The 27,985-nt window shown below is 29.6% G+C and overlaps 4 protein-coding genes across 7 annotated transcripts; 2 read left to right on the top strand and 2 right to left on the bottom strand.

The window, feature by feature from the left end:
* Nucleotides 1–30: 30 nt before the first annotated feature.
* Nucleotides 31–17,922, top strand: LOC724747 (otoferlin). 4 transcript variants are annotated; one of them, XM_006570550.3, is made up of 29 exons: nucleotides 31–166; nucleotides 266–461; nucleotides 3,749–3,807; nucleotides 5,698–5,886; nucleotides 6,544–6,815; nucleotides 7,193–7,460; nucleotides 8,168–8,344; nucleotides 8,819–8,881; nucleotides 9,651–9,735; nucleotides 10,706–11,049; nucleotides 11,154–11,464; nucleotides 11,586–11,829; nucleotides 11,888–12,124; nucleotides 12,234–12,542; nucleotides 12,649–12,801; nucleotides 12,883–13,083; nucleotides 13,184–13,435; nucleotides 13,579–13,632; nucleotides 13,963–14,264; nucleotides 14,368–14,732; nucleotides 14,801–14,983; nucleotides 15,053–15,782; nucleotides 15,842–16,012; nucleotides 16,089–16,258; nucleotides 16,333–16,651; nucleotides 16,741–16,939; nucleotides 17,027–17,245; nucleotides 17,333–17,433; nucleotides 17,652–17,832. In XM_006570550.3, exons 2-29 carry the CDS (start codon nucleotides 383–385, stop codon nucleotides 17,830–17,832), a joined length of 6,237 nt encoding a protein of 2,078 aa, XP_006570613.1. In that variant the 5' UTR covers nucleotides 31–166; nucleotides 266–382. The 4 variants fall into 4 exon arrangements, with proteins under 4 accessions (XP_006570613.1, XP_016768286.1, XP_016768284.1 ...); XM_016912797.2 differs by lacking the exon at nucleotides 13,579–13,632 and having other exon boundaries at nucleotides 32–166; nucleotides 13,184–13,432; nucleotides 17,652–17,922; XM_016912795.2 differs by lacking the exon at nucleotides 31–166 and having other exon boundaries at nucleotides 383–461; nucleotides 17,652–17,922.
* A 112-nt stretch (nucleotides 17,923–18,034) lies between these two features.
* LOC412985 (guanine nucleotide-binding protein-like 1) lies at nucleotides 18,035–20,844 on the bottom strand. The gene is made up of 5 exons (XM_396436.7): nucleotides 20,521–20,844; nucleotides 20,085–20,410; nucleotides 19,367–20,012; nucleotides 18,867–19,289; nucleotides 18,035–18,744 (listed from the first exon to the last, which is right to left on the bottom strand). The coding sequence occupies exons 1-5, from the start codon at nucleotides 20,612–20,614 to the stop codon at nucleotides 18,482–18,484; spliced, it is 1,752 nt and encodes a 583-aa protein (XP_396436.3). The 5' UTR covers nucleotides 20,615–20,844; the 3' UTR covers nucleotides 18,035–18,481.
* Nucleotides 20,845–22,267: 1,423 nt separating this feature from the next.
* On the top strand, nucleotides 22,268–24,714 carry LOC412984 (39S ribosomal protein S30, mitochondrial). Its single transcript, XM_396435.7, has 4 exons — nucleotides 22,268–22,973; nucleotides 23,134–23,735; nucleotides 23,867–24,257; nucleotides 24,415–24,714. Exons 1-4 carry the CDS (start codon nucleotides 22,528–22,530, stop codon nucleotides 24,629–24,631), a joined length of 1,656 nt encoding a protein of 551 aa, XP_396435.3. The 5' UTR covers nucleotides 22,268–22,527; the 3' UTR covers nucleotides 24,632–24,714.
* A 419-nt stretch (nucleotides 24,715–25,133) lies between these two features.
* LOC409709 (putative glucosylceramidase 4) lies at nucleotides 25,134–27,585 on the bottom strand. The gene is made up of 7 exons (XM_393208.7): nucleotides 27,440–27,585; nucleotides 26,899–27,229; nucleotides 26,558–26,817; nucleotides 25,973–26,398; nucleotides 25,793–25,875; nucleotides 25,424–25,698; nucleotides 25,134–25,282 (listed from the first exon to the last, which is right to left on the bottom strand). Exons 1-7 carry the CDS (start codon nucleotides 27,495–27,497, stop codon nucleotides 25,180–25,182), a joined length of 1,536 nt encoding a protein of 511 aa, XP_393208.1. The 5' UTR covers nucleotides 27,498–27,585; the 3' UTR covers nucleotides 25,134–25,179.
* Between the last annotated feature and the right edge of the window lie 400 nt (nucleotides 27,586–27,985).

The raw sequence follows: 27,985 nt of genomic DNA, 5'->3' as shown, positions 1-27,985 counted from the left end.
TAGGATCGGACAGGACTCGAGGGTTATTCGAGGCGCGAACAACATCTAGTCTGAATTTGTCCACCGTTCGATTCGCATACGTGCTCGTTCGTTGATCAATCGTGTGACACCGGTGTGAAAAACATTTATTGACCGAAAGTATCTTGCGATCACGACTGAAACAAGGGTGAGTCGTGGATTTGTCCTTACGATTACCATCGGTCGCTAGCTCTTCCTTGTCGTATCACGTTTATTTTACTTTTGTGTAACTTTTTTTGTGTAATAGATGAAAGAAAAACGTAACGAAGGATCGGAACATGAGGTTTAACGGGTTTGCTTGCGCGTTCTCTTGTTACATACGACCTTAACACTATTATTCACATTGCGAATCGAAGAATCAAGAATGGCGCTCGTTGTTATCGTGAAGAATTTTCAAGGATTGAAATGTAAAGGGGACAAGATTGTCAAGGTCGATTTTCGGGGTAAGTTTCGAATATTATTCTTTAACGATCGACCGATTTTCATTTTTCCAAAACACCTTTGATCTCCTTTCCTCTGTTTTTCGTAAAACATGTTCATAAAATGTTGCTTTGTGAATGTCATAGAGTTGATTGAACTTTGTAAAGGTGCTCGTTCTAATCAATTATCACAAATCAATATAGCAAATAGTCAATCAGAATTTCCTAATATCGTATTAGTTATTTTCTCATAAGCATATATATGTATTTCTAATAAATTCAAATTCGAATATTTAATTTTATTTGATTTGTTTACATAAGGAAGACGAGTAACTTTAATTAAAAAAATATATTATCGATATGATAATTTTTATATCAGAAAATTAAAATTCCATATATGAATAAAAATATATTAAATATTTGAAAGTAGAAAATAATATTGAATTACAAGTTTGTTGAAAGTTTGAATCAATTACAGAATCGATTGAAACAGCAAATACGTAGTCTAAAACGTAATAGTCATTCTACATTGCATTCAAGATAACAAGTTTTCAACACTGAAGTTTTCAAGAGTTGTTCAATTAGTGAAAACTTTAATTGTCATTCAAGTCGTTCAGAAAATCGCATTTATCATTCTTTCACTTTTAGATGTAACTTTTTCATAAAGTTTTTCATAATATTAATCGACGATATAAATTGAAATTAATCTTTTTAGAAATAAATGATTTCGTACGTATAGAATATATAATTTGCGTTTCACTTGTATTATGCGTTTAATCGACACGTGATTTTCACGATATTAATGCTTTAGAAAATTCGATGACAGAAAAGACAGAAGAAAGGAAACAAAAGCCTTTCTCTATACATAGAACGTGACATGTGTTTCATTTAATTCTCTTTACATAGATATTTGTTCTTTACTTAGAACATATCATATCGTTTATCATTTCTATCAATCGTCGATCGATTTTTTCCAATCTTATCGCGCGACAAATTATTTTTAATCGATCGTTCACTTTTCTCCCTCCTCGGCCATCATTTTTAAACAACAGTTTATTTCATTGGAACAATAACATTAAATGAACGGTTTCGCCGACCGCAAATTATTAAACAGGCTCGGATCATATTATCGACCACATTAATTACGGTACTCGACTGTACTAATACCCGCCCACATAGAGAAGCTATTTGCGTATTCAATTATTCACGTATTTAAAGAATCCTGATATGTAAATAAACTTGTACGAGTCTACATATATCTTTTCCTTTCTATTTATTCGTCAGATAAATCCATTTTTTTTGTATATAATAAATACAAAAGAAACACAACACATGTTATATAAATTTTGAAATAAATTAACAATGCTGGAGATTTTTTACTTTTTAAAATTTTTTCTTTTTACCTGTTAAAGAGTACGTTTAATTGGAAAAATGAATGAATCATTTGCACAATTCTCTACAATTCCCATGAAACGATGCAACATTTAATTTTCCTAATTATTATACGGTGAAATAATCAACTAAGATATTTCTTACGATTACTTGGAATTTCATTATAATATTGAAAAAAAAAACTATCAAAGTTAAAAGTATACCATACTATACTATATTTTCTTAAAAGGGATCTCGCCAAGATAAAAAAGTGCTCGAAGCATTGTAGATCCTGTAGAAAACTTTTTTATCTACACGAAGTTCATAATTATCTATGCGTAGCATTTAAGTCAGAATGTCAGTGCTTAAAAATAGGATGAAAAATAGGAAGAAGCAAGCTGGATGGATGGACGAGTTAATAAATTGAACACCGTTTTTTTTCGCAATATATTTATCGACGTGTGACGATCTTGAACGTGTACAATTGGAAAGATTAGCGCGATGGGTGTGTTAAACGAAGCAGCGGCTAATAGGTTAGCTCGGTCGGTCATCTCGCGGGATTGTGAACAAACACAAAAGGAGGAGTCAAAGGCGAGACAAAGTAACGATGAATATCGTTAACTGGAGGTTAACCTCGCTTCCGAAGGAGATTAAACTTTCATTTAATTATGCTTGCCCCAGTTCATGGACGATCTATAGCTCGCGTGATGCAAAGTTTTTCGAGTCAAAATCTTATGGTTTTTAAATGTTTAGAACGTTATTTAGATTTATTAATGCTCGTATGAAACATATGTATATATATATACATCGTATAAGAACGTTTTTCGTTTCGTTCTAATCGTTTTGATCTATCGTGTTTGATTATTTATGCTTGACCTATTTATTTTATGCATCACGTTATCTAAAATTAAGCGCGTGCATAATTGTTTCACGCTTTTAATAAAAAATTACGAAAATGTAAAAGTAATTTCTGTGAAATTTATACAATATTTTTTATTATTATTATTATGAATGGAAATCCAAAATGATTATATTAAATTTCATTTTTTTTAATTATCACAAAAATTTTTCCTTCCTTCTTATTCCACATTTTCTATTTCAGTCACATTTACGTCACGATTGTTACATTTTATTTCTTCCCTTCCATGACAAATAAAACAGGCGGTCGGCTTATATTTTTCCCTCTTACCATGTATCATAATAGAAAGGAATGCGAAGTGTGAATTTTCAAGGCACTGTAACTCTGCACGTTTTTACTGTTGGTTTTAGAGTTTTGCGTGTACACGCGTTAAATGGTTAAATGGCATAATGGAAGATAAATTGCAAACTAATTTAACACGTGTTATTTGAAGTGTGCAATAAAATTTTGAAAACAATACAAATTTTTCAAATTAAATACAACAATGAAGATTTAATTATCGTTATGTCACAATACTTGCCAACAAATAATGTTAATGAGAAGTCGAGGAGGAATAGAGAAAAATAGAGAATCTGGAATTCTCGTTTATGAAAAAATTTCTTACCAATTTTATCTTTATTAATCAAACATCAACATTTTAGAAACAAATTTATAGATTCACTTCATAAAACTATTTTTCGTTTCCTCGAAAATATTTACCTACACAGCTTTCACAAATAGCATATTATAAAATATTCAATGTAAAGAGAAATCTTGTATATCTGTATACATGTCTGAAGCTTTCTATCTGTTTGTGCGTATATATTTGGATTGAAATGAAGGAAATATCTTTTTCAAAGCTCTTCCTCGTACAGTTTTTTTTTAATACAAATTCAATTTATTCTCATATCTGAAAGATTTCTGCCTTAAGGCAGAAACTTAAAATTAAACTTACTTTTTATCATAATTCGATTATCATTTTTTTCGACGAAATATTATAATTTCAAAATAACGGATAATTCCAATTGAATTTCATTTGCAGGTGTCTCTCATTATTCAAAGTGTCTGGAAGAAAGCGGAGATTATATTTCGGTAGATGAGGTAACGTAAATTAATTATTATTAATTAAATATTTCTATTCCTATAAATTTTAACCAACAATTTGAATTTATCAAGAAAAGTGTGAAAATTCCCTAGTTTAATAGTGGTAGCCTAACTGTTAATATAATTAGAAAATTAGTTAGTCGTTGACAGGTTATACACGTTTAATTTATGCATAATTTAACTTTCTAATTACATAGCAATTTATCCTTTCTCTCTCTCCTAGCTCGTTGATTCAATGTTAATTAGCATGCATTTCGTATTTGGCACGAACAGATCTTTTTTTTTTTTCTCCCTTTCGAATAAATTCACACACACTCATTAAAAGTAAATAAAACATTTCTCGGTATAAAAAAAAAAAAAATCGTAAAAATCCGAAGAAACTTTTTTTTTTTTCTCTCTCCTCTTCAGGAAAGTTGTACGTTCTCAAGAAAGTTGGTACAACAGTTAATACTTTTGTTTCGTATTACAAAGATTAGTTTGTAATAGTTTTTCGAGAAAATTATATGGAAATTCGCGAAGGGAATTTAAACTTGCGCAAAGGAATTTAAACTTTGGGAGGAAGGAAATTAAACGAGCGAATTAAACTAAATGCAGATGGTGTGTCTTGTATATCAAATGCTTATCTCGACCCAGTTTTTTTGCTCGATTGAAGCCAAGTTTACGAAAACACTTTTCCCTTTTTTTTTTTATTTTAATATTTTTTTATCCATAAATTTTCATCGTTTATTATCTCAGCATTCGTTGCACCGTTCGTCCACTACCGCCATCTTGATTACTGAAAATCGTAGTAGAAGCGAGTGGAAAATCGGGATATCGACCGATATGTGTAGATAATCGAGTGAAAAAAATAAATTTTTTTTCATTTTTATCATTTTAGTTGAACAATTGATTCGAAGAAGTAGATCGTATTCAATTTGAATAAAAATATATTATTCACCATGCTCGTGCGTTACACCGTGCGTTTTATACATATATATGTTTATATATATATATATATATATATATCGATTAGTCGATATTGTGTTAGCTATGTGCTTGTTACAAAAAAGATGTATCTCGCTGGTATATACATTAAAAAATATAAATAATATTGGCATTTAAATATCAAAAGATCACGTAAACATAAATCAAAATAGAGGTTAGTTTTGTTCGCGCGTAATTAAATTAACCGTTCGAATTTTAATCCGACGATCAAAGGAAAATTGCATGTTGATGAAAATAATATAATAAATTCATAACTGGGTCAGCTAAGGATTTATAATTCACAGTTTTTACACGGAGAAAATTTTAAAAATTGTACACGAGAACTGAAAGCAGGCAGTACACACGCTACGAGTAGAATCAATGGCAACAATGTATAAAATCCAGATGTCATTGTAATCGAGTAAAACAGTTCTCTATTCTACCAGTTAAACGATCGAATTTTTCTTCGAGCTTTGTTTGTTTATTCCATTGTTTTTTTGAAAATGGATTAGAAAGATTGAAGAGAAGGATATAATTAACGAACATAAATTTAACTTAATTGCCTTTCAAAGTTGATACAAATTCGAAAGCTTTCCTTAACTTACTTAGTCAAGAGTGAATTTACCAATTTTCGACCGTAGTTTGAAAGCTATTTCACACGTATCGTGTGATACGATAAAGCGTAACCGGCAATCTATTATACGTCGTTGGTATGCTATCGAATTAATTCCTGCGAATACTCTTCGATAAAATTATATTACGCTTAACGTTTCTTACGTTCGAATCTGAAGCGAGTATATAGATAATATACGTGTCTCGTGGATTGTCGATAATATTACCGATCGAAGGAAAAGAAAATTAAAGTTTACGAGAAATTTGAGAATGTGAAATTTGTTCGACTAATTTTCTTATCTTTTTCTTCAGAGTTTTACTTGGAACTTGGGAAGACCGGTGGATGAAGTGGAAGTGTTGCAATTGTCGGTGATATCGCGAGGAGTTTTAAAAAACGAAAAGGTGCTCGCGAAATATGGTTTGGTTTTACAGACAGTGGTGCGGGAAGGACGAATCGATATTACGGATTTTTTAGTGGACTTAAATAACAAACCACTTCCGGTAAGTTGGTCCACGTGCTCGCGATAACAAGTTCCCGTGTTCAATTCCGCATCGAGCGGATTTGAAGAGTATAAATCGATCAAACAATATCGCGTTTCTTTTTTTTTTTTTTTTTTTTTCACTTGTTTTTCACGAGCATGAATAAATCGACGAGACATATCCAATTTATAAAATGACATTGGATATAAATATATATATATATATATATATATATAAAAATTAATATTAATAATAAAAAAAAATAGTTATTTTATATTTATACTTATATAAATAATAATATATACAATTATATGAATAATAAGTTTTTTAAAATTTTTTAAATTTAATTTTAAATATAATTAAATTTAAATTTGTTTATTATATATATATATAATGTTAAAATTTTAATTATTTTATAAAAATATCCGATAATTCTGATATTTTCATTTCTTTACAATTCCTTGCAAATGAAATTAAATATTATTTTTTGATTAAACTTGATTAAGTTATTCCAACCGATACCATTTACATTTAAAAAAACAAATCATTAATTTTTGCAATTAATTTTATTCTTAATTTTTAAATGATTATTATTATCGTGAGTGATAACTACTTTGAAAAAAAAAACTGGAATAAATGGTAACGGTATAATAATAAAAATCCATTTGATACGAGCAGACTGTCGTTTGCTTCGAAATTCGATACAATCCTCCTGACGGAAGCTGCAGCTCGTATGCGGCGTCGGAAATAATGGAGGATGAACAACAGATGCTGATCGACATTGAGCAAAACATAGCGAATCTCGAAAGAAGCCTGGAGCAAGCTAATACTGCCGCCGAAGCTGGGAAAAGGAAGGGATCTTGGCACAGCCCTCAGAAAACTTCGAAGCGGGGTCTTCTTCAAAGGGGTAGCTCGTTACTGACGGATGAAAAATCACCTGATCGAAAAAGGTGAGAAATTCCCGTATAGGGAACCGATATGTGCGCGTGGGTTGCGCGGTGTGTGTATGGCGTTTCGTTCCCTTTCGCAACGATCATCTTATTTACACTTGGAAAGAGATCAAAATGATCGAAATAAAAACCGAAATATATTGCCTCCTCTCTTGTTGCTTCTTTCTTATCTGATGTTCCGCAAAAACGATAAAAGTGTATTTCATTAATAGCAGATAATCGAATATGGAAAACAATGTATAACCTTTAAAATTTTTAGTTCAATAAATCGATTAAATATTTCGATTTAGTTTGGCAGCGATTTAATTGATTTGTCAATTTCGGTTTATTATTAATCAAAGTTGATGCAGGACGAAAAAAAGTGATATTTTTTGCAGTAAAAGTTCAACGTTAAAAAGCATGAAATCGTTCATGAAATTGGGTAAACAGAGGCCACCTAGAGCTCGATCCTGCGACAGTGGCTCGGATACTAGCGAATTGCTCGATAGAAGAGACTCGAGCTGTCCGACATCGAACGAGCCTTCGAGAACGAATTCGATGACTTCTTTGGAGACGAACATCTCGGATTACGACACTCAAGTTGGATCAAACGCGGCAGAGCTTCAGGACATGATTGTAAAGTCAACGAAGAAATCAAAACCAAAGGTTCGATTTTCACATAACCTTCAAAAGTTTATTTCTCTTTCGTTTATCGTTGAAGACGATTTATCGCGAATTGAAAGACCGTTTCGATACCATCTTCTTTGATCGTAAAATTGGAAAACGACTTTCTAAATAAAATCTCGGATACGCGAAATAAAAATTTTAAAGCCAAGTTTGATTGGTTTAAATTAAAAAGATTGATACATTTCACCTCGAGCTATTTGCCGATTTAATTTGAAAAGAATATTATATCGCACATTTCGTAATATTTTTAAGATAATATTCTATCATTTAAAAAAAATACGATTCTATAGCGCGTTTTCTACGAATATAAAAGTTTCTCTCGATATACTCTCTTCTAAACGTAAGATGCCGCATGTGTCTATTTTCTCTTTCTCAATTATTCGAAATAATCGATAGTTCTCGAAAATTCCGCAAGATCGCGTAGAGAGCTCATTAATTTATTCCGCGTCGTCGTGTCCCAAGTACCGAAAACTTGTAAACAAAACGGAGAATATTCGTTTGAACACTCTATAGAATACATAGGAAAAGGAAATAGATAAATGACGCGATAAATTGCATAACAAGCTTTGCATAAGAATTCCTCGAGCCATTTCCGTCTTGGAAAATCGATGATTTCTTCTTGACTTGAATAAACGATATAGCTTCGTGAGAAAATTTCACAAGAGGTTCGTTCCGTGCTTTCGCAGACGATCGACACAGGGCAAACAGCGTTAAAGGCGCAAGATTATCAAGTTTGCATCACCATTATCGAGGCAAGGCAATTGGCGGGTTTGAATATGGATCCGGTCGTTTGCGTGCAAATAGGAGATCAACGAAAATATACCAGTGTCAAAGAATCTACGAACTGTCCCTATTATAACGAGGTAAGTGTCGTTTTCGATCAAGCAACTTTCGAAGGAAATTATATTCGTTTCAATTCGATCGTTTTAAGGAAAATTATCGAAAAAATTATTAAACAAAGCATGAAAGGACATTAAAAAAAAAAAGAAAAAATATGAGAAAATAAATCAGTTATTATTAAACAGTTTTCGTGCTAATTATTAAATCAATACAAATTCTCCACTATATTGAAATGTATGCTTCGTTCGAGCGGACTTTTTTTTAATTTTCTCCATTTGAATTTTTCGCTTTTTCTATCCGTTGTTTAATGTCCGCCCCCGTTCATTTTTGCAGAAATATTTTTCTCGTTCATTTTCCCGTTTTTTTAATATATATATGTATGTATGTATATTTTCTGCCTTCGTATTTTATTTCCTTTGTTCATTCAGATCGAAAGTTACAGAGAGAATATTTCGACGAAATAATATTCCCGATTTCGGTTTGTTTTTTTTTTCCAGTATTTCGTCTTCGATTTTCATATGTCACCAGTAATGTTGTTCGATAAAATCATCACACTGTCGGTAAGTGGTTTATTGAATTTTTTTTCTAAAACACTCACACAGCTACGAGGTTGCTATTTATAGAAAGTTAGGAAGCTGTTTGCTTCATTAGATAATTAGAATTAATTGGCCTTCGACGATATTGTTTTTAACAAATAATAACGGTCCAAGCAAAACAAATTGCAGATCGCGCTTAAATGAATAAAACGTTCTCGGCAACTTGAAAGCATAATTTATTTATTTTCATCTTATCTTTTTCAGACGATTACCAATTGTTACATTAGACAATTAACTTTAAAACTAATTTCCGTTTTCTCGAAGAAGTTAAGAAAAATTTATTGTCGACAACGTTGTATTTTGAATAATCAATTACCGTCATCTCTCATGGTCTGTGGAATATTGGAGAAGCTGTGGGAATATTGATTTACGATGCATGATACATAGAGAGAATTTGTTGCTCTTGAATTTATTTCAAGGTATTAACAATTAGTAACTGTCAATACAGTATCGATAACAATCTATTTCGTTTGCGCGAAAAATTACCTTCAACTTGCTTGCTGGCTTGTTCGAAAGAAGAATCTATAGTTTCGTGCGTTAGATCGGTAATTTACCGTGTAGGTAAAACAGGAACGGCGAAGAAAACGAACTCTGAGAGATATTTATAGAGCGATAATACGGGACGAAATAAAATTTAAAAAAAAACAGGCTAGCTAAAGTCCTACACATTACGGTGGTGAGTGAATAATTGTGGAGGAGGCGAATTACTTGAATACCTTGTATTGATATGCAGGTGCAGCAATCGCGGAATCTCTTACGCGCTAATCTAACGCTGGGCAGCTTTAAGTTAGACATCGCGACCGTATGGGCGCAACCAGGTACATTTTTACAAGTTCTTCGAAAGGGATTTCTAAAAGTTATTCTTAAATCATCTTTAATTATTTTTCACTCTCTATCGTGTGTTTAAAAAAAAATATGTATATTCGTCTCATCGAAGAATATTATAATTAATTAAAATCTCGATTGATTCATATCTTCTTTCTTGAATGGAATTTACAGTGGAATGAAATTCATTCTTTGATTATCATCGTGCGTGTAAAACGATTTCTAGAATATTGATTAAAAACGAGGATGAATTATTATTATTATTATTATTTTACGCATGCTTTGTAATAAATTTGCATACATTAATAATTTCGTGCAAGGGGAGGGGGAAATGGCTTCGTAATAATTTATAATAATAATAATACAACACGTGAATTAAATGGAAGGATAAAATTGCCAGGTTAAATGGACGTTTGAGCATAAAAGAATCGTATAGATTCAAACGAGGAAATTTCTTCATTGTCTCGCGTATCACGTCATTTTCCATAATTCATAATATTTCTTTATATCGCTTTATACAGCTTTGAGTGATGCCGCTTCTCTAGCATATAGAATATCCATCTCGATTGCACGCAAGAGATATAAAATATTACGATATCGTGATAAAACACATCTAAGCAGAAAAATTTAAATTGCATGTTTTGGAAATGATCGTGTAAGTATCCAAATAACCTTTTACAATATATATATATATATATAAAGCCGTTTATTTATTCGTGTTTCATTGCACGACGATTCGGCGATCCATCATCGACATCAACCTGTGTAGTAAATAGGTTAGGTTTGGTAACGTCAACGATTATCTTTCGATGGTTCATCCGATCGATTCTTTTCTAAACGTTAATCTCATCCGTTCATTCTACCTATCTTTTTATCCTGTTATTTATATATATATATGTACTTGTACGCATTTAAATAATCTAATATTTCACAATAATCGAGTGACACGTGCCTACTCTGTAGATCACCAATTCTACCACAAATGGGCGCTGCTTACGGATCCGGACGACGTGGCAGGTGGCCCGAAAGGTTATTTGAAATGCGATATAAGCGTGATCGGGAAAGGCGACACGGTGAAGATTCCCCCGAAGAGCGAGAAGGACGAGGACGACATCGAGGGTAATCTTTTGCTACCGGATGGTGTGCCTATCGAGAGACAGAGGGCGAAGTTTATCGTGAAAGTGTACAGGGCCGATGGGCTGCCAAAGATGAACAGCAGCATAATGGCGAACGTGAAGAAAGCGTTCACGGGCGAGGTTAAAGACCTCGTCGATCCGTACGTTCAAGTCTCTTTCGCTGGATTGACCGTAAGGGCAAAACGAATCGATTATAATAATAAATCGAATATATATATATTGATTAAATTTCGAACGGACGGAATTGGATATTTATTTATTTTTTTTTTATTCAGGGTAAGACGAGCGTCAAGAGGCACAGTTACGCGCCAGTTTGGAACGAGCAGATCGTTTTCACGGAAATGTTTCCGCCTCTCTGTCAAAGGATCAAGATTCAATTATGCGACAACGACCCGGTCCACGCGACCGTGATCGGCACCCATTTCGTCGATCTGAAGCAGATCAGCAACGACGGCGAGAAAGGTTTTCTTCCCACGTTTGGACCAGCCTTCGTCCACTTTTACGGGAGCATTAGGGATTACAGTATCATTGACGAGCATTCGACGTTAAACGCTGGATTGGGAGAGGGAATTTCTTACAGAGCAAGGTTTCTTATCCGTTTCCCTCTCTCTCTCTCTCTCTCTCTCTCTCTCGAATGATCGAGATTAATTAATGCGATGAAAGAAGAATGATGAAAGAAGTGTAATCGTGTTATTACTTTCTATTAGATTGTTAATAGCCATTAGGACAGAAATAAGCGATAACGTGGAGATGGCGCCGTCAGAGGTCGAAGTAGAGCCGACGATACCCATTAACGAATCCGCTTATACGAGGAACGAGGAATTCTTCCTGTTCGCGACGATAATGGACGCCACTATGATAGACAAGAAGCTCGGCGACAAACCGATATATTTTGAATTGTCGATAGGGAACGCGGGAAATGCGTTGGACGGTCACAACGAGAGCTCAAAGGTGAGATTGAAGTTTGAGAAAGTTTTACGTATAACCGAGTGAATTTTTAATTGGGCAGATGTGCGACATGGGACCAAAAAGTGGAACGAGCAGCGATCAAGAAGAGCTTCAGGAAGTGTTGAGCGGATCCTGGCAGAGTACCACCCCATCTTGCAAGCCAATGACTCATGACAAAATTTATTACTTTCTTCCTTATTGGGATGATAAACCATGCCTTCATGTCAGAAGCATCTGGCCTGATTACAGACGTAGAATGTACAATAGCAATATAATCAGTAAAATTTCTGATAAATTGGTGAGCCTAACATCCATTGTGCAGAAGAAAAATGAAGTTTCATAATTGTTTGTAATTGTATTGTATTATTATTTGATTGTATTTATTTATTTATTTATTTTTGGAATAGGAAGAAGGATTATCGGAGGTACAATCGCATATAGATGATTGTTCAGGCGAGAAAATTTTAAAATCCACGTTAGAAGAGTTAAGTAGCAATTGTAATCGATACGTGAGCATCAGCAAATCGAGCGTCACTGGGCCAGGAGTTGGGAAAACGAAACTCGACAAGGAGAGGACTAAATTGTGTCAAAGGGAATTGGAAGGTATAGGAATGATGTCACGGAATCTTAAAGCTGTTGTCACCAAGAGTAGCTTTAAGGAAAGATTGAGGACTGCTCAGGGGTATTTGCAGAAATTAAAATTTCTGGTCGAGGACGTGAGTGTTGCTCAACCGACATCTTCCATAAATTTTTACTTTATTCCTGCTGTTACGCTATTGTAACATTAGACGTTTTAATCGTTGAAAGAGAAATGGTTTTCAGCCTCAAGATTCTCTGCCGGATGTTTTTATTTGGGTGATTAGTTCAGGACGACGAATCGCATATCACAGGATACTTGGAAGAGATTTGATTTATTCCATCGTCGATGAAGAGTGTGGCAGATATTGTGGAAAAGTCCAAACCATATTCCTCAAAGTACAATTTTTATCTCATCTTTTAATTTACTTAATAAAAACTTCTTATTATATTCATTGATTCTATTAAATTAATCAATAGCTTCCAGGCAAGAAGCGGTTTGGTCCTTCGGGTTGGGCGATACAAGGAAAATTGCAAATTTATATGTGGCTTGGTATCTTAAAACACAAGAAATATTTCACTCAAGGCTTGCCAAAGGGGTACGAAATTAGTCACGAATTGAAAAACGTCGACAGACCGCGTGCTTTACCACCAATCATTATTCATTATGTTGATAAACACGTAGGTATATATGAATCATTGAAAATGACAAACAATTAAATTTGATGGAAAATTTTCATAATTTTTTTTTATTAATAAATATTTCAATTATACCGAGTAGAAGTTCCAGTTAAGAGCGCACATGTATCAAGCTCGGTCCTTGATCGGTAGCGATGCATCCGGTCTTTCCGATCCCTTTGCAAGAGTGATTTGCGGCGAATTTTGCAAGTCCACTCAAGTAATCGACGAAACCTTGAGTCCTACATGGGACGAGCTTCTTCTTTTCGACGACATCTTGATTTACGGGACCGGCGAGGAAATTAAAAAGGATCCACCGTCGATCGTCATCGAGCTGTTCGATCAAGATAAAGTGGTATGATGAAAAATTTTCCTGGTATAAGATTCTGCTTTATCTTCAGTTGCAATACAATGTTTAATTGAAAGAAAATAACGTTTTTTTTACGATTGATTAAATTGATTAATTTTCTTATCTTTTTATGATTCTCTTTTTTACAGAGTCATTTTGTAACTATGGACTGTATAACACTGCATGAGGGCTCTGCTTTAACAGTTTGTATATGATATACAACATTCATACGCAAAAAAGAAAATACACGCTTCCACATTTTATTTTTTTCGATATTAATTTAGGTACACATACATAGATTCAAAATTATTTTGAAATTGAATTTGCGTATATGGCATGTCTGTAAGTTTCAGATATAATTGACCAAAAAACAGAAATTATTATTTTAACTCAAATTGAACATTTTTTTTTTTTTTGAAAATGAAAAAAGACTTTTTTATCCGTTATAAAAAATTTATTGTTGAAAAAAAAAGAAAGAACTAATATCGACAAAATTTATTCAAACAAATAAAGTAAATGCACGATGGTTTCAGGGCAAATCCGAGTACATAGGTCGAGCAGTGGCGCGACCTCACGTAAAACTCGCCTCAGAAACTTACACACCACCGAGATTTCCACCATCGTTGGAATGGTACGATGTAACAAGAGGTGCTGCGAGAGCGGGCGAACTTCTTGCCGTTTTTGAATTATTGGAATACCCTTCAACGAAAGATTATGGCTTACCCACGTTGCCAGATCCGAAAGAGATAATAACCCAAACTCCTATTGTGACTCAGGACCAGGGACCAATTCTTCCGGTTCCCGTCGGTATTCGACCGACTCTGTCCAAATATCGGTAAAGTTTAAAACTAATTTTCCAACATCTGTAATTTTTTTTCCCGCAATTTTTAAAATTGTTAAATCTGTTTCATCCTGTTCATCGTTATTTCCCTTCACAGAATCGAAGTTTTGTTTTGGGGTCTGAGGGATTTGAAGAGGATACATTTGTTGACCGTGGACAAACCTCGAGTAGACGTCGAATGCGCTGGCCATATTCTCTATTCTTCGGTTATAACAAATGCGAAAAAGAATCCAAATTTCAATACACCGGTGAAATTTTTGGAGTTGGAATTGCCGGAGCAAGAACTTTATCGGCCGCCTTTAACCATCAGGGCTGTGGATTGCAGAAGTTTCGGTCGTTATACCCTTGTTGGAACTCATACGATAAATTCGATCCATAAATATATGTATTGCCCCCAAACGAAGAAAGCGAAGGATGTCGAAGAAAGAAGGAAAAATTTATATCAATTGCAACAATATACAAGTAAAATGATTTTAATTTTAGAAATTTAATAAAATATATATATATTTCATATATTTTCCATATATTAGGTTTCGATACGTCAAAAATCAAATATCAATACGCATCTTTACCAGAATCTTTAACCGATCTTGAATTTAGTATCGGAGATGCGATCATTACCCTAGGTTTAGAGCAAGATTGGCCAACGAAGAGGGATAAAACGGAACAGAATATAAAAAAGAAGCAAAGTTTAGTCAACGATGGAAGTATGGGTGAGTATATTATATGTAAAATGTAAAATCAAGAGATAAAATAACGTAGTAAAAATCGAAATCTGTCAGGAGATTTCAGTATTTTCGAGGACGAGGAAGGTTGTCAAGATTGGTGGACGAAATACTTTGCCTCTATTGAAGCCATGATAGAAGAAAATAAGGAACTTCGTAGAGAGAAACCAATGTTTCAAACGCAAGCGAATGGTAATCTATTGAATTACATGGAGGAAAGTTGCAATCAAAATCAAGTGAATCCATCCGGTGAGAAGAGTCCTGGTGCCACCGCGAAAAGATTATTTGGCCTAAAATCGGCGGCTAATACAGCGAAGTTTGTTTCGAAACTTAGTCCTAAGCAAACTTACCGGAAATTCCCGAAAACAGCGTTGTTGAAAATTTATCCGAACGAATTGGAAGCTCAACCGGAATTCGAACAGTTCAAGGAATGGTTGCATACGTTCGAATTGTATAGAGGAAAGAAAACTGGAGATGAGCCTGAAGACGAGTCTAGAATAGTTGGATGCTTTAAAGGAGCGTTGAAAGTTTATAAATGGCCTCTTCCTAAAGATTTAATAGATCACACGGTTATGGGCTTCGATCCGCAATATGGTTTCTTTCAAGGTGTACCTTCGAACGAACCGATTCATGTATTGGTACGAGTCTATATTGTCAAGGCGAACGATCTTCATCCTTGCGATTTGAACGGAAAAGCGGATCCATACGTCGTTCTCCAGCTAGGCAATAAAAGAATCAGTGATAAAGAGAATTACGTATCAAAACAGCTTAATCCTGTTTTTGGCAAGTATGTGATAAAATTTTCTCATATCGAAATATCACATTTTAATACATTTTATTTTCAAGGTGTTTCGAAATAGAAGCAACCTTTCCACAGGATTCGTTGTTAACTGTCCAAGTATTGGATTGGGACTTAGTCGGCACCGATGATATGATCGGTGAAACAAAAATCGATTTGGAAAATAGATTTTATAGTAGGCATCGCGCTACTTGTGGATTAGCCAAAAAATATGACGAGTAAGTTTTTTTCGTTGGAAATATTTCAAAATTTCATAATGAATGATAGACTTATTTTTTTTTTTTTGTTTTTCAGATCTGGTTACAATAAATGGAGGGATGCGATGAAACCAACGCAAATTTTGTCAAAACTTTGTAAAGAGGGAAAGATTGATGGACCAGTATATTCACACGGAAAAGTGTCAATTGGAAGAAAAACGTTCTCTTTGTCTAACGAAGAAATGGAATGCTACGTCCATTCGAAAGGTAAATAAGATTTAAAGTAATGGAAACATCATCGTTTTTGTTACAAGACTTGTTACAATGATTTGTTCTTCTAGGCATTGAAGAGCATCTTGCATTGGCAGTTCTTCATCAATGGCATGTTTTTCCAAGAATCGGCTGTGCCTTGGTTCCTGAACATGTGGAGACACGTCCACTTTATAATCCCGAAAAACCAGGAATCGAACAAGGAAAGTTGGAAATGTGGGTTGATATGTTTCCCATGGATATGCCTTCACCTGGACCGTCGATCGATATTTCACCGAGAAAGCCTAAAAGTTACGAGCTTCGAATTATTATATGGAACACAGACGACGTTGTATTGGAAGATGATGCGTTCTTTACTGGTGAAAAAATGAGCGACATTTATGTTAAAGGGTATAATATTTGTATAATTTTTACACAATGAATTTGGAAATTGACTAATTTGAATTTAAATGAATTGTAATTTTTTCCCCATAATTTAGATGGTTAAAAGGTCCAGAAGATTGCCAGTCCACAGATATTCATTATCGTTCTTTAACCGGAGAAGGGAATTTCAATTGGCGTTTTATATTTCCGTTCGATTATCTCGTAGCAGAAGAGAAAATTGTTATCAACCGCAAAGAGAGTCTTTTTAGCTGGGATGAAACTGAATGCAAGATCCCAGCTCGTTTAGAATTACAAGTAATATATATATATATATATATATATATATTAAAAAAATTCATATTCATATACATTACTTTCATATTTTCAATCCATTTTATATAGGTTTGGGATGCAGATCACTTTTCAGCCGACGATTTTTTGGGTGCTATTACTCTTGATTTAAATCGATTTCCTCGAGGTGCAAAGAATAGCAAACTCTGTACATTAAGCATGTTGAAAACCGATGGATCTGTGCCAACTGTAAATATTTTCAAACAAAAACGGATAAAAGGCTGGTGGCCTTTTTATGTCAAAAAGGAAAATGAGGATATGGAATTGACGGTAAATTTTAATTCATATTCACATTCTAATTTTAACATAATTCGCATAAATTTGGAAATTATTTCACATTGAAATACCTTACTATAGGGTAAAGTAGAAGCTGAAATTCATTTATTGAGTAAAGAAGAAGCTGAAAAAAATCCTGCAGGATTTGGAAGAAATGAACCGGATCCACTTGAAAAACCAAAGTAATATTAAATATTATTAAATACTATTAATTTATATAAATAAAGAATTTATTTTCTTAACTATATAACATAATTTGCCTTTAAATATTATAAATTTAAAAAATTTTGAATATTGAATTCTAAATTATCATTATTTATTACGATTAGAATACAATTTTTTTCACAATAAATCTATTAGCTTTTAAATATATCTTTAATTAGTTTGTTTTATATTTCAGCCGACCTGATGCATCTTTCATGTGGTTTATGAATCCTTTGAAATCTATTAAATATATCATATGGCACAATTATAAATTAGCAATCTTAAAAGCTTTTATAATAATTGGTTTAATAGTACTTGTATTATTGTTCTTTTATGCTATTCCTGGTTATTCTGTTAAAAAGTTATTGGGAGCATAAAAATACTTACAAATTTTATTTATATATATGCTCATGATACTTTAAATAATAAAACATGATATTTTGATAAAAAAAAAAAAAAAGAATATAAAATATAATTAAATTATCATTTAATATCATGAATATAACTTCGAATATTTTAAAGATAGTTTTATTCACTAGAAATTTACATCACTATATTATATTTAAAAATTATTTTTTCAACATATAACGTTTATACATATTGAACTATATTCTATCATATAAATATCATAGGCCTCGAAATTTAAAACAATTAACATCTATTTTTTTATTTAATAATCCAAATATTTTTCTTTCTTTTGCAAACAATTTTAAAACAATTTAAAATAGATTATGCTTTTACATAAAAGAGCTTTTTTAAATAAATAATTGCTGTATAATGGACCAACGAAACACTAATAAAAATTAATATGTACATAAAAGAGCAGTACAATAATTGATTAAAAATCATTAGATGCAGTACAATAATGCGTGTAATATACATAATATTTTTACTTATCAAATATTTCGTTACAAACATTATAGCCTATTTCGTTGTAAATAGATAACGTATATATAATGTGTATTGAGAAATAAATAAAAATTATTCATTGACAAATAAAAATTATTCAATGAACAATTAATATTTTTATATATCTGTTGATAATGCTTCAAATTTATTAACTACATTTGGTAATTCCAATTCCTCACTTGTAGTTTCGTCAGAATCTTCAGAATTATCACTTATATCTTTTGATATTTTCTTTTGATGTTTTTGATCTTCTAAATGTTCTTCTTCATCTTCATCTTCAGATGAAATATATACTTTTTTTACATCGTTAATATCTTCTCCTTTATTCCTAGCTTGAATCCATCTAACTAATTCAACTTCCGAATGATTCTCCCATTTTTCTGTATGATTATATAAATTATTATTTTTTAGAATTACTATTATTTTTTTAAATTATTTATACTACAGTAATAAATCAGTAATAATCAGTAATACAATATAATTAATCTATAGTAATAATAACCTTTATTAAGAACCCAATCCGGAGGATATACGTATATACAAATTTTTCCTTCAAGTGCCATTCTTAATAATGAATTAGCTGCTCTATAAGTATCAAGTCTAGCGGTTCGTGCAGTAATGAAATTTCGTTTAGAAGCCCAACTATCGCAAATATCTATAGCAGACCATGTATCATCATTATCTAAATGTTGTAGTTTAAGTATTTTAGGTAAGTCTATTCTTTCAGCTAGAAATTTAATTGTTGTGTATGGTTCTCTGACTTGAGCTATTGGAAAAGATCCCATTAATATTTGCAATTGTTTAGGTACTGTAGATGGAAATACTAATCCTGGACAATCACAGAGACAAACAGTTTTTGTAAGAAATATAGTTTGAAAATGTTTTGTATGTCCCGGTGTACGTGATACACTAACAACTTTTTTTCCTATAAAAAATATTCAGCAAATGAAATATTTAAATATTATTATTTATTACATTTAAATATATTATAAAAAAATTTACCCATTAATGCATTCATTAAAGATGACTTTCCAACATTTGGAGTTCCAATACATCCAATACTTAAAACTCCATTTTTATAGCGCTCATGTTTATAATAACTTGTATCTTTTTTTTCAATAATAACATTGTCTTTGTGTTCAACATCATCTAAATCAAATTCCATTTCCATTTCTTCTTTAATTTTATTTTGCCAAGAAGTTAAATCTACATTATCTCCAACAATTTCCTTGCAAATATCTAACAATTTTTGAGCTCCTTCTGCAGCCATTTTAAGTTTTCCTTTTCTACGTCTTTGTTTTATTCCTTCTGTTTCATTTGTATTTCCACGCAAATTATAAGTAGGATATGATGTGAACATTAAAATATGTAACTTTGGATATGTAGTACGAAAATATTCTTTCCATGCTATTACTAAAGCTGGAGGTGCTAAATCAACTTTATTTAATACTAAAATCATATCTTTTTTTTGTTCATTTGTTATATACTCATATAAATATGGCGGAAACATTAAAACACAATACCTAATATCAACAATACTTAATAAAATATCAGACATTTCTAAAACTCTCCATAATTGTCTCCAAGTTTCTAAATTTAATTCAAAATAACTTACAGAACTTAACTTTTCAATATTTTTTAAATATTCCTAAAAATAACAATTTATTAATTGATATTGAATTTATTTTTCAATAAATAAGTAAAAATTATAATTGCTTACAGTAAAATATTTTTGTTCTCTTAATTCTAACTGTTCTTTTGACATATTGAAATTCCAAGGTGGTCGTTTTGGCATATTAATTTCAGGTGGAAAATAATTATTAGAAATTTCTTGATCTTTAAGAGATAAAGTTTCAATAGCATTTCTAGCTTGTTCTTTTCGTTTTAACAGTTCTTCTTTAGTTTCATGGAAGAATTGTAAAGTATATCTATTTTTAGAAGAATTATTATCTTTTGGCTGCTTATTAATTTTTTGTATAGCATTATTTTCAAAACCACTATAATGATTTATTTTGTCTTCATTGGATGTATTGTAATTTTCTGTTGCTAATTATAATATAAAATAAATTATTTTCGAGAAATATAAATAAAAATATAAAATATATAAATATATATTATTTAAGTTATTATATTAGTTAACTTTATATTATATATACCAAATAAAGCCGAAGATTGTCGTTGTTTTTTAGCTTGTAGTTGCTGTTTTTTAGCTTTACCGCTAAATGGTTTTTTTCTCGTTCCTTGCGGCATTTTTTAACGATCTTAACCTCTCAATTAATTTCCTTATTTTTGTATGAAATTATAACATATTTTTTAATTAGCACATCTTGAATATTTATCAAATTTAGAATATCAAAACTTTAAAACACTTGTTTTAGAAATAATAAATTTTTAAAATATTTATAATCGAAAATAATTTGTTACGCACATTTCTTATGAATATAATTCATCACATTATTCCATGGATATAATACATTTATATATATATATATATATATATATATAATATATATATGTATATATATATATATATATATATATATTATATGCCGTAATATTAAATTTGATCGAAACAGATATCACAATATTTCTAAAATTTGATTTCGAAATTTATAAAAAAAAAGAACATTAATTTTATTTATTACGAATTCAAATTTGATGTAATAATAATATAATAAATTTAATGTAAATAATTTAAATGTAATTTAAATGTAATTTAAATTTAAGTTCATTTATTTTTTATATATTATTAAAAAATCAATACTTTAAAATTGGGAAATTTATTTTTGTTACTATTTAAAAATTTAATATTTATTTATAACAAAATAAAAATTTTAATAAATTATATTAATACACAAAATATTAAATTACATTATTATATTATAAAGTTAAGAAAATAATTCTATTTTTTATATTCTATATTCTATATTTTTTAATTAAAAATTAAAATAAATTGTAATTTTGAAAAAAAATGAAAATATTTTTAATTTCTAGTACTTTTGCGATTACGCGCCAAAAGCAATTGAATAGAAGAAAAGTAAATAGAAGATTTAGATTGGAGATTATACAAATTTAGGCATTAGCGACATCTCGAGAATGCTGCAGATAAAACACATGAAGAAAGAATAGTAAATAATAAGAGAAGGAAAGATAGGATATGAATTTATTTTCAATACTATTTTTTGAATATCAAAGATAAACCAAAATAAAAAATTAAAAGTATAATAGTGCCATTTCTTGAATGATCTTAGAATGATTAACGTTTTTGGAATTTACAAGATGGCATTAATAGTCAATTTTTATTTATTTCTATCTTTTTTTCATTGTTTGTTATCTTCTATATATTTCATTTGCAGTCTAAAAATGGCGCGGATTTTTAAATTTTTATCTTATTTCTATATCTTTTTCCAACTATTTGTCTTTCTTTGCTTTCTTTTTTTATTTGCTCTCTTTTATACTTGCTTTGCAAGATTTATGCACCTAAAAAACGGTTTCGATTCTAATTAATTTTATTTTTTTTTCTAACTTATTGATTAAAAATTTTAACAATTTTAAAAGTAGCATTTTTTAAAATTATTTATAAATAACATTTTTATAAAAAAATTAATAAATTAATATTATTTTTATCTTATATTGCAATAAAGAATATAATTTTTAATTTTATAAATAATAGAATTTATATGACTATATCATAAATTTATCTATTTATAACTAAAAGATCTATAAATATAATCTAATACATAAAAATATCTATGATAGAATATAATTAAAGAAATTATTTTTAAAATTTGTTAATTTTAACAATTTTTGTAATTAAATTCCTACAATTATAAAAAATATTAAATACATTTTTTGCATGATTAGTATTTTAAAACATGAATATAGAATACAAAGTTTCATTAAATATTAGGTTAAGTCTAACTTATATCATATCTGTAATAGCGATGATATATTTTTGATTTATTACTTTATATTTGCTTATTTATTTAATATATAATAATTCAGTCTTTTTTTAATATGTTTAATATTCATTTTTGCTATATAATTTATTAGTGCAATATAAATTCTGTGACAAAATGAATGAATAATAATAAAATTATTGTGTAATAAAATTAGAAATTTAAATATAACCTCTATATAATTAATAACAATTATTTTTTGATATGTATACCAGTTTAAAAAATTCATTGCCAAATTTTTCTATTAATATTTTAAAAAGTGTTACAAGGAAATATACAAGTTTGACTTTAAATGAAACAGAAAATGCATTTTACCCACCTATATTGGATTTATCCTACAAAGCTAAAGTTAAAAGAAAAAATGAAGAATGGCACAATAAAATTAAAAAATTAGAAACTGTAGAGGAAAAGTTAATAGGAATTAATATGCCACGTTATTATGGTTGGAAATCATTAAATTTAAAGGAAGGATTTGTACCATATAATTCATTACAACATGCTCAATATATTACACATACTCATGTTATAAACAATAATAAATTACCTGAATTTTATGATACAATAATTACACCTGAAAAAATAAATGCTTTAGTACAAATTATTAAACAAAATGTAGAAAATATTATCATTTTTGAATATAATCATAGATTGTAAGTATAAATTATTAAAATAAAAATAATAATAACTTATAATAATAAAAATAATTTTTTTTAATATAATATTATTTTTATTATTATTTTTATTTAATAAAATTAAAAATATTTATATAAAAATTATTTGTAAAATTAATTTGGTAAATTTATATTATAGGAAAGAACAAGAAATAACAGAGGAAGTGGATGAAGAAAAAAAAAAATTATTGCAAAATGCTATTACAAAAGCACTTGTTTTTCAAATCAATCGAATAATATTAACTGTTTTGTCTTCAACTACACCACATTTATTAGAAACTGAAATAGATTTTGAACCAAGAGTGGAGGCATTTTGGTTTGCAGGTGGTATAGAACACCAGCATTTATCTAAAATACCAAAATTGAAGTCAGAATTTCTGAAAGAACGTCTACGTAGTCCAGTTACTATACCTGTCCAATACGTTGGTTCTCCAATTTTACAATTAAGACACCAATTTCCTTTAAGAGAGATTTTTTCTCTAAATCAATCTTTGAATCCAGAATTACTTATTCCTGAATTTAGATTTGATCCTAGAGTTCTAGGTTATAAATTTACATATAAACATGCAACTTGTATACCTGGTTTTTGGCCTGGCGATCCTTCTGAATTTGGTTTATTATCATATCATAATTTAAATGATTTGACTTTTAATTCATTATTACCTTTAACTGAAGAAGCAATTACTGTACAAGCAATCTTTTCATCTTATAGTTGGTTGTTATCACAGGCTTGTTATCAAGGTATTAGCTTAAGTAAAAAATTATTTTTTTTAAAACAAAATTATTTTTATATAACTATACTTTTATTATAACTATTTTAACAAACAAATATGCATATATTTTATTATTTTTTATTTTTTTTTAATTTTTAGGTTTTTCAACAGTTAATGATATAACATATCCATTAGTATCACAAACAATTTTAACAAATGGCCAATACTGGTCATTTTGTGTTTATCAATTGAATACTACATTAGTTCATTCAGAATATGCAGATAATAATCTTACACGTAATATATGTTGGATAACACAACCAATAATGTTGTTTGATAAAGTGGAGAATGGAAAAATTTATGGATTTAATGAAGATGTTTTAAAACAATTGATCACATTTTATATGAATACACCTGTAAAAAAAAATGAAAATATGAAACCATATTTAGGTGATTCTGTAAAATATCTTGCTGATATTACTGAGATTGAGCGAAGAGTATGGCTAGAAAAATTATTTAAACACTTAATGTCAAATAGACCAAGACATTTGTAAGTATTTAATATTGAATATTTAACTACATATGAATATTTAACTACATTAATCAATTTTATAAAAATTTATTATAAAATTTAAAATTAATTATATATATGTAAAATACCACTCGCACGTGTAGAATATATACTGATTTTTTTTTTATTCTTATAGCAAAATACCTGAAATGTACCATTGGCAAAAAATTTATATAGTTGACAATAACACTCGTGCTTTGGATAAGAAACGTGATCCATGGCAATTTGGTTATAACCCTTACAAGCGAAGATTAGATGATCATAAACCAGTTTATGTTCCAAAATGTTTAAGAGAAAATCCCAAAAAGAAAAGAGTAGGTCGCTGGGCAAAATCATATTATCCAGATGCATAAAATATTAGATTTTATATTGTTAATAAAAAAACATTTGTAATTATTTATCAATACATGTTACATCAATACATAAATTAAATTTAATTTGATTATTTTCTTTTTAATATATATATTTATTATTTGAATATCATATAAGCTGAAAATAACATAGTTAACATAGTTAAAATAATTTTAAAATGAATACGTTATAATGATATATATTTAATTCTTTAAAATCATTTTCTCTTTCTTAATACATACTAATATAACATTAATTAAATAAAATATGTTAAAATAGATTATTTCATACAAAATATTTTATAAAATATTCATACAAAATACAATTTAAAAGAAATTATTTTATTTTTTATTTTTTTATAATAATCTTATAATATATCTAATTTATTTTTTAAATTCTTATATAAGAATTTGACATAAAATATATAAAAACATTTGTATAAAACTTATAAAAGTAAAATATTTCTATTTATTTTATTCTCTTTGATTTTATTGCTTCTTCTTATTTTTTTAATTGTGATTAGATTAAAGTAATATTCAAAAAATTTTTATTATTTATATTTTAAAGTGTTCATAGATTGCGGAGATAATTCCAAGCAAAGTTTACTATCTTTTTGCAAATCCTTTAGAATTATATGTTTTGTAGAAGTAGCCCTAAAAAATAATAAAAAAGTAATAAAATATCAATAGCTACATTACATACGATTGTGTAAAAAAAGAAATTTATAATTGAAATAAGTATTTCATTATTTTATATTCTATAATTAAGTAGTAAAAAAATAAATTTTTTGTTACCCATTATATAATACAACAACCGTTTCTCCCGACGGTGTAAGAAAGGCTGTAGAATTGATCGAATTATTATCAATAATAGAAATTCGGAAAGAATCTCTATCAACGAATCTGCTAACGTGTTTGATAGCATAATACAAAGGTTGTTTATAAAATTCATCGGTTTCTGGATTTACGATAATAGGAGCGTCGAGATTGTTATTAACAACGGTTGGTCCACCAGTTTTATCCAGAACCATATTCCAATCTACCCATCCAACTGACCAATGATTCATATACTTAACATAAAATATGTTATTTTAATAATTAACAATTTTTCAAACAATCAATTTTCAAGAAATTTTTAATAAAATTATAATAAAATTCTCTCACATCTATTATGCTTAAAATATATTTTTCGCCTCTTTGCCATGCTTCTGATTTAAGTTTACTGCTACAGTTCCATATTGGATTAACTAAACGATTAAAAAAAAATAAGGTAACTAAAAGTTTCTCTGTTATTTATATTTGTTTTATAATTAATAAATATTATAAATATAAGTGAGAACTTACATATGGATGCTTCAGTCATAAGAATAAATTTGTCAGGATATTTCTCGTGTATACGATCTATGATAGTTGCAGGATAAGTAGAATCTTTATACCAATGTATACCTATTCCAGCAATATATTTTCCTCCAATCTCGATCGCTGCTTTGACATATTCGATTGCTTTGATTCTATTATCGTCATAAGTTAAAAGTAACGTTTTATTAAATGGTGATGATGCCAAAATCGGGCCGAAATAATTAGCAATCCAATTAGCTTGTGTTTTGGGTATCCATGTCATAGAAATATTTGGATTATCGATCATAAAACCGAGCAACGGTTCATTGCTAGGTGTAATTCCCCATATATTAACACCGTTTCTTTCATATTTATCCAAAAATTTAATCAAATAATTAACGTAGGTTTCATAGTGTTCTTCTTTCAAATAAGCTAATCAATCAATAATTATAAAATTTATTATAATAAATTTATAGATGTTAATTAAATAAAGAAAGAAAAAAAGAAAAATTTGTTCTATCGCTTTTTTTTTTTTTAATTTTCTAGACTTTAACTTCAAGATATAATTAATATCGTTATTATCATACGTACTGATATTGTTGTCGAATTGTTTCATCCACAATGGGGCAGTCCATGCTGCTGCGAACAATAGTACTTCAGGATTTAATTCAACAGCTAATTTTACATATGGTATCTTGTAATTGTAATCTTCCGGTGCAAGGGAAAAGTTTTTTAACAATTTATCACCGGGAGCATCGTCGTACGTGTAAATTCTCGTAGAAAAATCGGTGGAACCAATAGGTATACGGCCCAATGTATATCTGCTTCCTTTTTTCGGATCGTAATACGCACTAAACAATGTAAAAATCGTGTATTTTAAGTATCAAATTATCGCGTATTTCTGTTAACCTTTTAGGCAGAGATCGAATTACCGAATCAGTTGTTCCTGAGTAGCTCGACTGAGTTTCGCTATGTTTATACCAGTGGCATCGGTAAACGCGCCTCCAAACCCAATTATTTTTTGATATTTTTTCTTACTGTCTACGGTGATTGTTGTATCCGCGACAAAGTTCTCACACCTGTCAAACTTTACTTCTGACACGTTCATTCGCAGCCCTTGCTTATTTGACACGTACCAATAGGAATTACCTTCCGTAGGTACTTCCGGAATATTATCCGGTATACCGTCGCAATATGTCGCATTGCAGACACACGCGATTATTTCATTATCTACACGGTAAGGTGCACAATCGTTTGCGATACCTATAATTAATCGAAATAATCGTAATTTAATTCAATTAATCGTTTGAAAAATTAATTTAAAAAAAGAATGATCGACCAGAACGATTCAGACTTATTCAATATATTGGTCGATAAATTCTTATTTTTAAGAGTGATTTTAAAGATATGACTTTTCTAAAGATATATTTTCGTATATTTAAACAGTATAAGTGAATTTTATATTTGACTCACTTTTTCTGAAGAAAAAAGAAATTAGGAATAGAAGTTTAGCCCAGTGTTTCGTGTTCATTGCTAAATAAATTTAAATGGATTAATGAAGGAAGTCTGACTGATATATAATTACTTGGACGTTTTCTTTTATACTTTTCCAAATGAAAATAAAATAAAATTGACATGCTATTCATATAAGTGATATATTATCTGTATTTGTATGTTGTCTATTATTTCTTATCTTTATAATAATGTTTGTTATACGAAATAGATATAGAAATTTATCAATATTAATAAGCAAGAACAAAGTAATAAAGTATTATTTGTTTAATAATTTAAAGTATTTACACATTTTTATAATATTATACAAAGTCTGGAATTATTTACATAGCTTGATGAAACGGAGATAATATGAACGCAAAGTACAAATAACAAGTGTAATTAATTTCAAAAAAGAATTAAAAAAACTTATCCTAAAAAAATTAAATAAATTTTTTAAAATATATCTCCGTAATTTACTTAAAATATTATTATTTAAAATTTGTATTTTTTGTTTTTATTTCAACT

Source organism: Apis mellifera, linkage group LG6, assembly GCF_003254395.2.
Source record: "Apis mellifera strain DH4 linkage group LG6, Amel_HAv3.1, whole genome shotgun sequence".
Lineage (NCBI taxonomy): Eukaryota > Metazoa > Arthropoda > Insecta > Hymenoptera > Apidae > Apis > Apis mellifera.
This window is presented reverse-complemented; position numbering and strand designations above follow the sequence as displayed.

Coding starts and splice junctions, on each gene's coding strand:
- LOC412985 (XM_396436.7), bottom strand. CDS start 20,614: ATGCCGCAAGGAACGAGAAAAAAACCATTTAGCGGTAAAGCTAAAAAA. Junction 20,411..20,520: donor ACAATCTTCGGCTTTATTTG/GTATATATAATA, acceptor TATTATAATTAG/CAACAGAAAATTACAATACA. Junction 19,290..19,366: donor TTTAATGAATGCATTAATGG/GTAAATTTTTTT, acceptor TATTTTTTATAG/GAAAAAAAGTTGTTAGTGTA.
- LOC409709 (XM_393208.7), bottom strand. CDS start 27,497: ATGAACACGAAACACTGGGCTAAACTTCTATTCCTAATTTCTTTTTTC. Junction 26,818..26,898: donor ACTCAGGAACAACTGATTCG/GTAATTCGATCT, acceptor TACATTGTTTAG/TGCGTATTACGATCCGAAAA. Junction 25,876..25,972: donor TATGACTGAAGCATCCATAT/GTAAGTTCTCAC, acceptor TTAATCGTTTAG/TTAATCCAATATGGAACTGT.
- LOC724747 (XM_016912795.2), top strand. CDS start 383: ATGGCGCTCGTTGTTATCGTGAAGAATTTTCAAGGATTGAAATGTAAA. Junction 11,050..11,153: donor TCTCTTTCGCTGGATTGACC/GTAAGGGCAAAA, acceptor TTTTTTATTCAG/GGTAAGACGAGCGTCAAGAG. Junction 12,125..12,233: donor GTAAAATTTCTGATAAATTG/GTGAGCCTAACA, acceptor TTTTTGGAATAG/GAAGAAGGATTATCGGAGGT.
- LOC412984 (XM_396435.7), top strand. CDS start 22,528: ATGTATACCAGTTTAAAAAATTCATTGCCAAATTTTTCTATTAATATT. Junction 23,736..23,866: donor ATCACAGGCTTGTTATCAAG/GTATTAGCTTAA, acceptor TTTAATTTTTAG/GTTTTTCAACAGTTAATGAT. Junction 24,258..24,414: donor TCAAATAGACCAAGACATTT/GTAAGTATTTAA, acceptor TTATTCTTATAG/CAAAATACCTGAAATGTACC.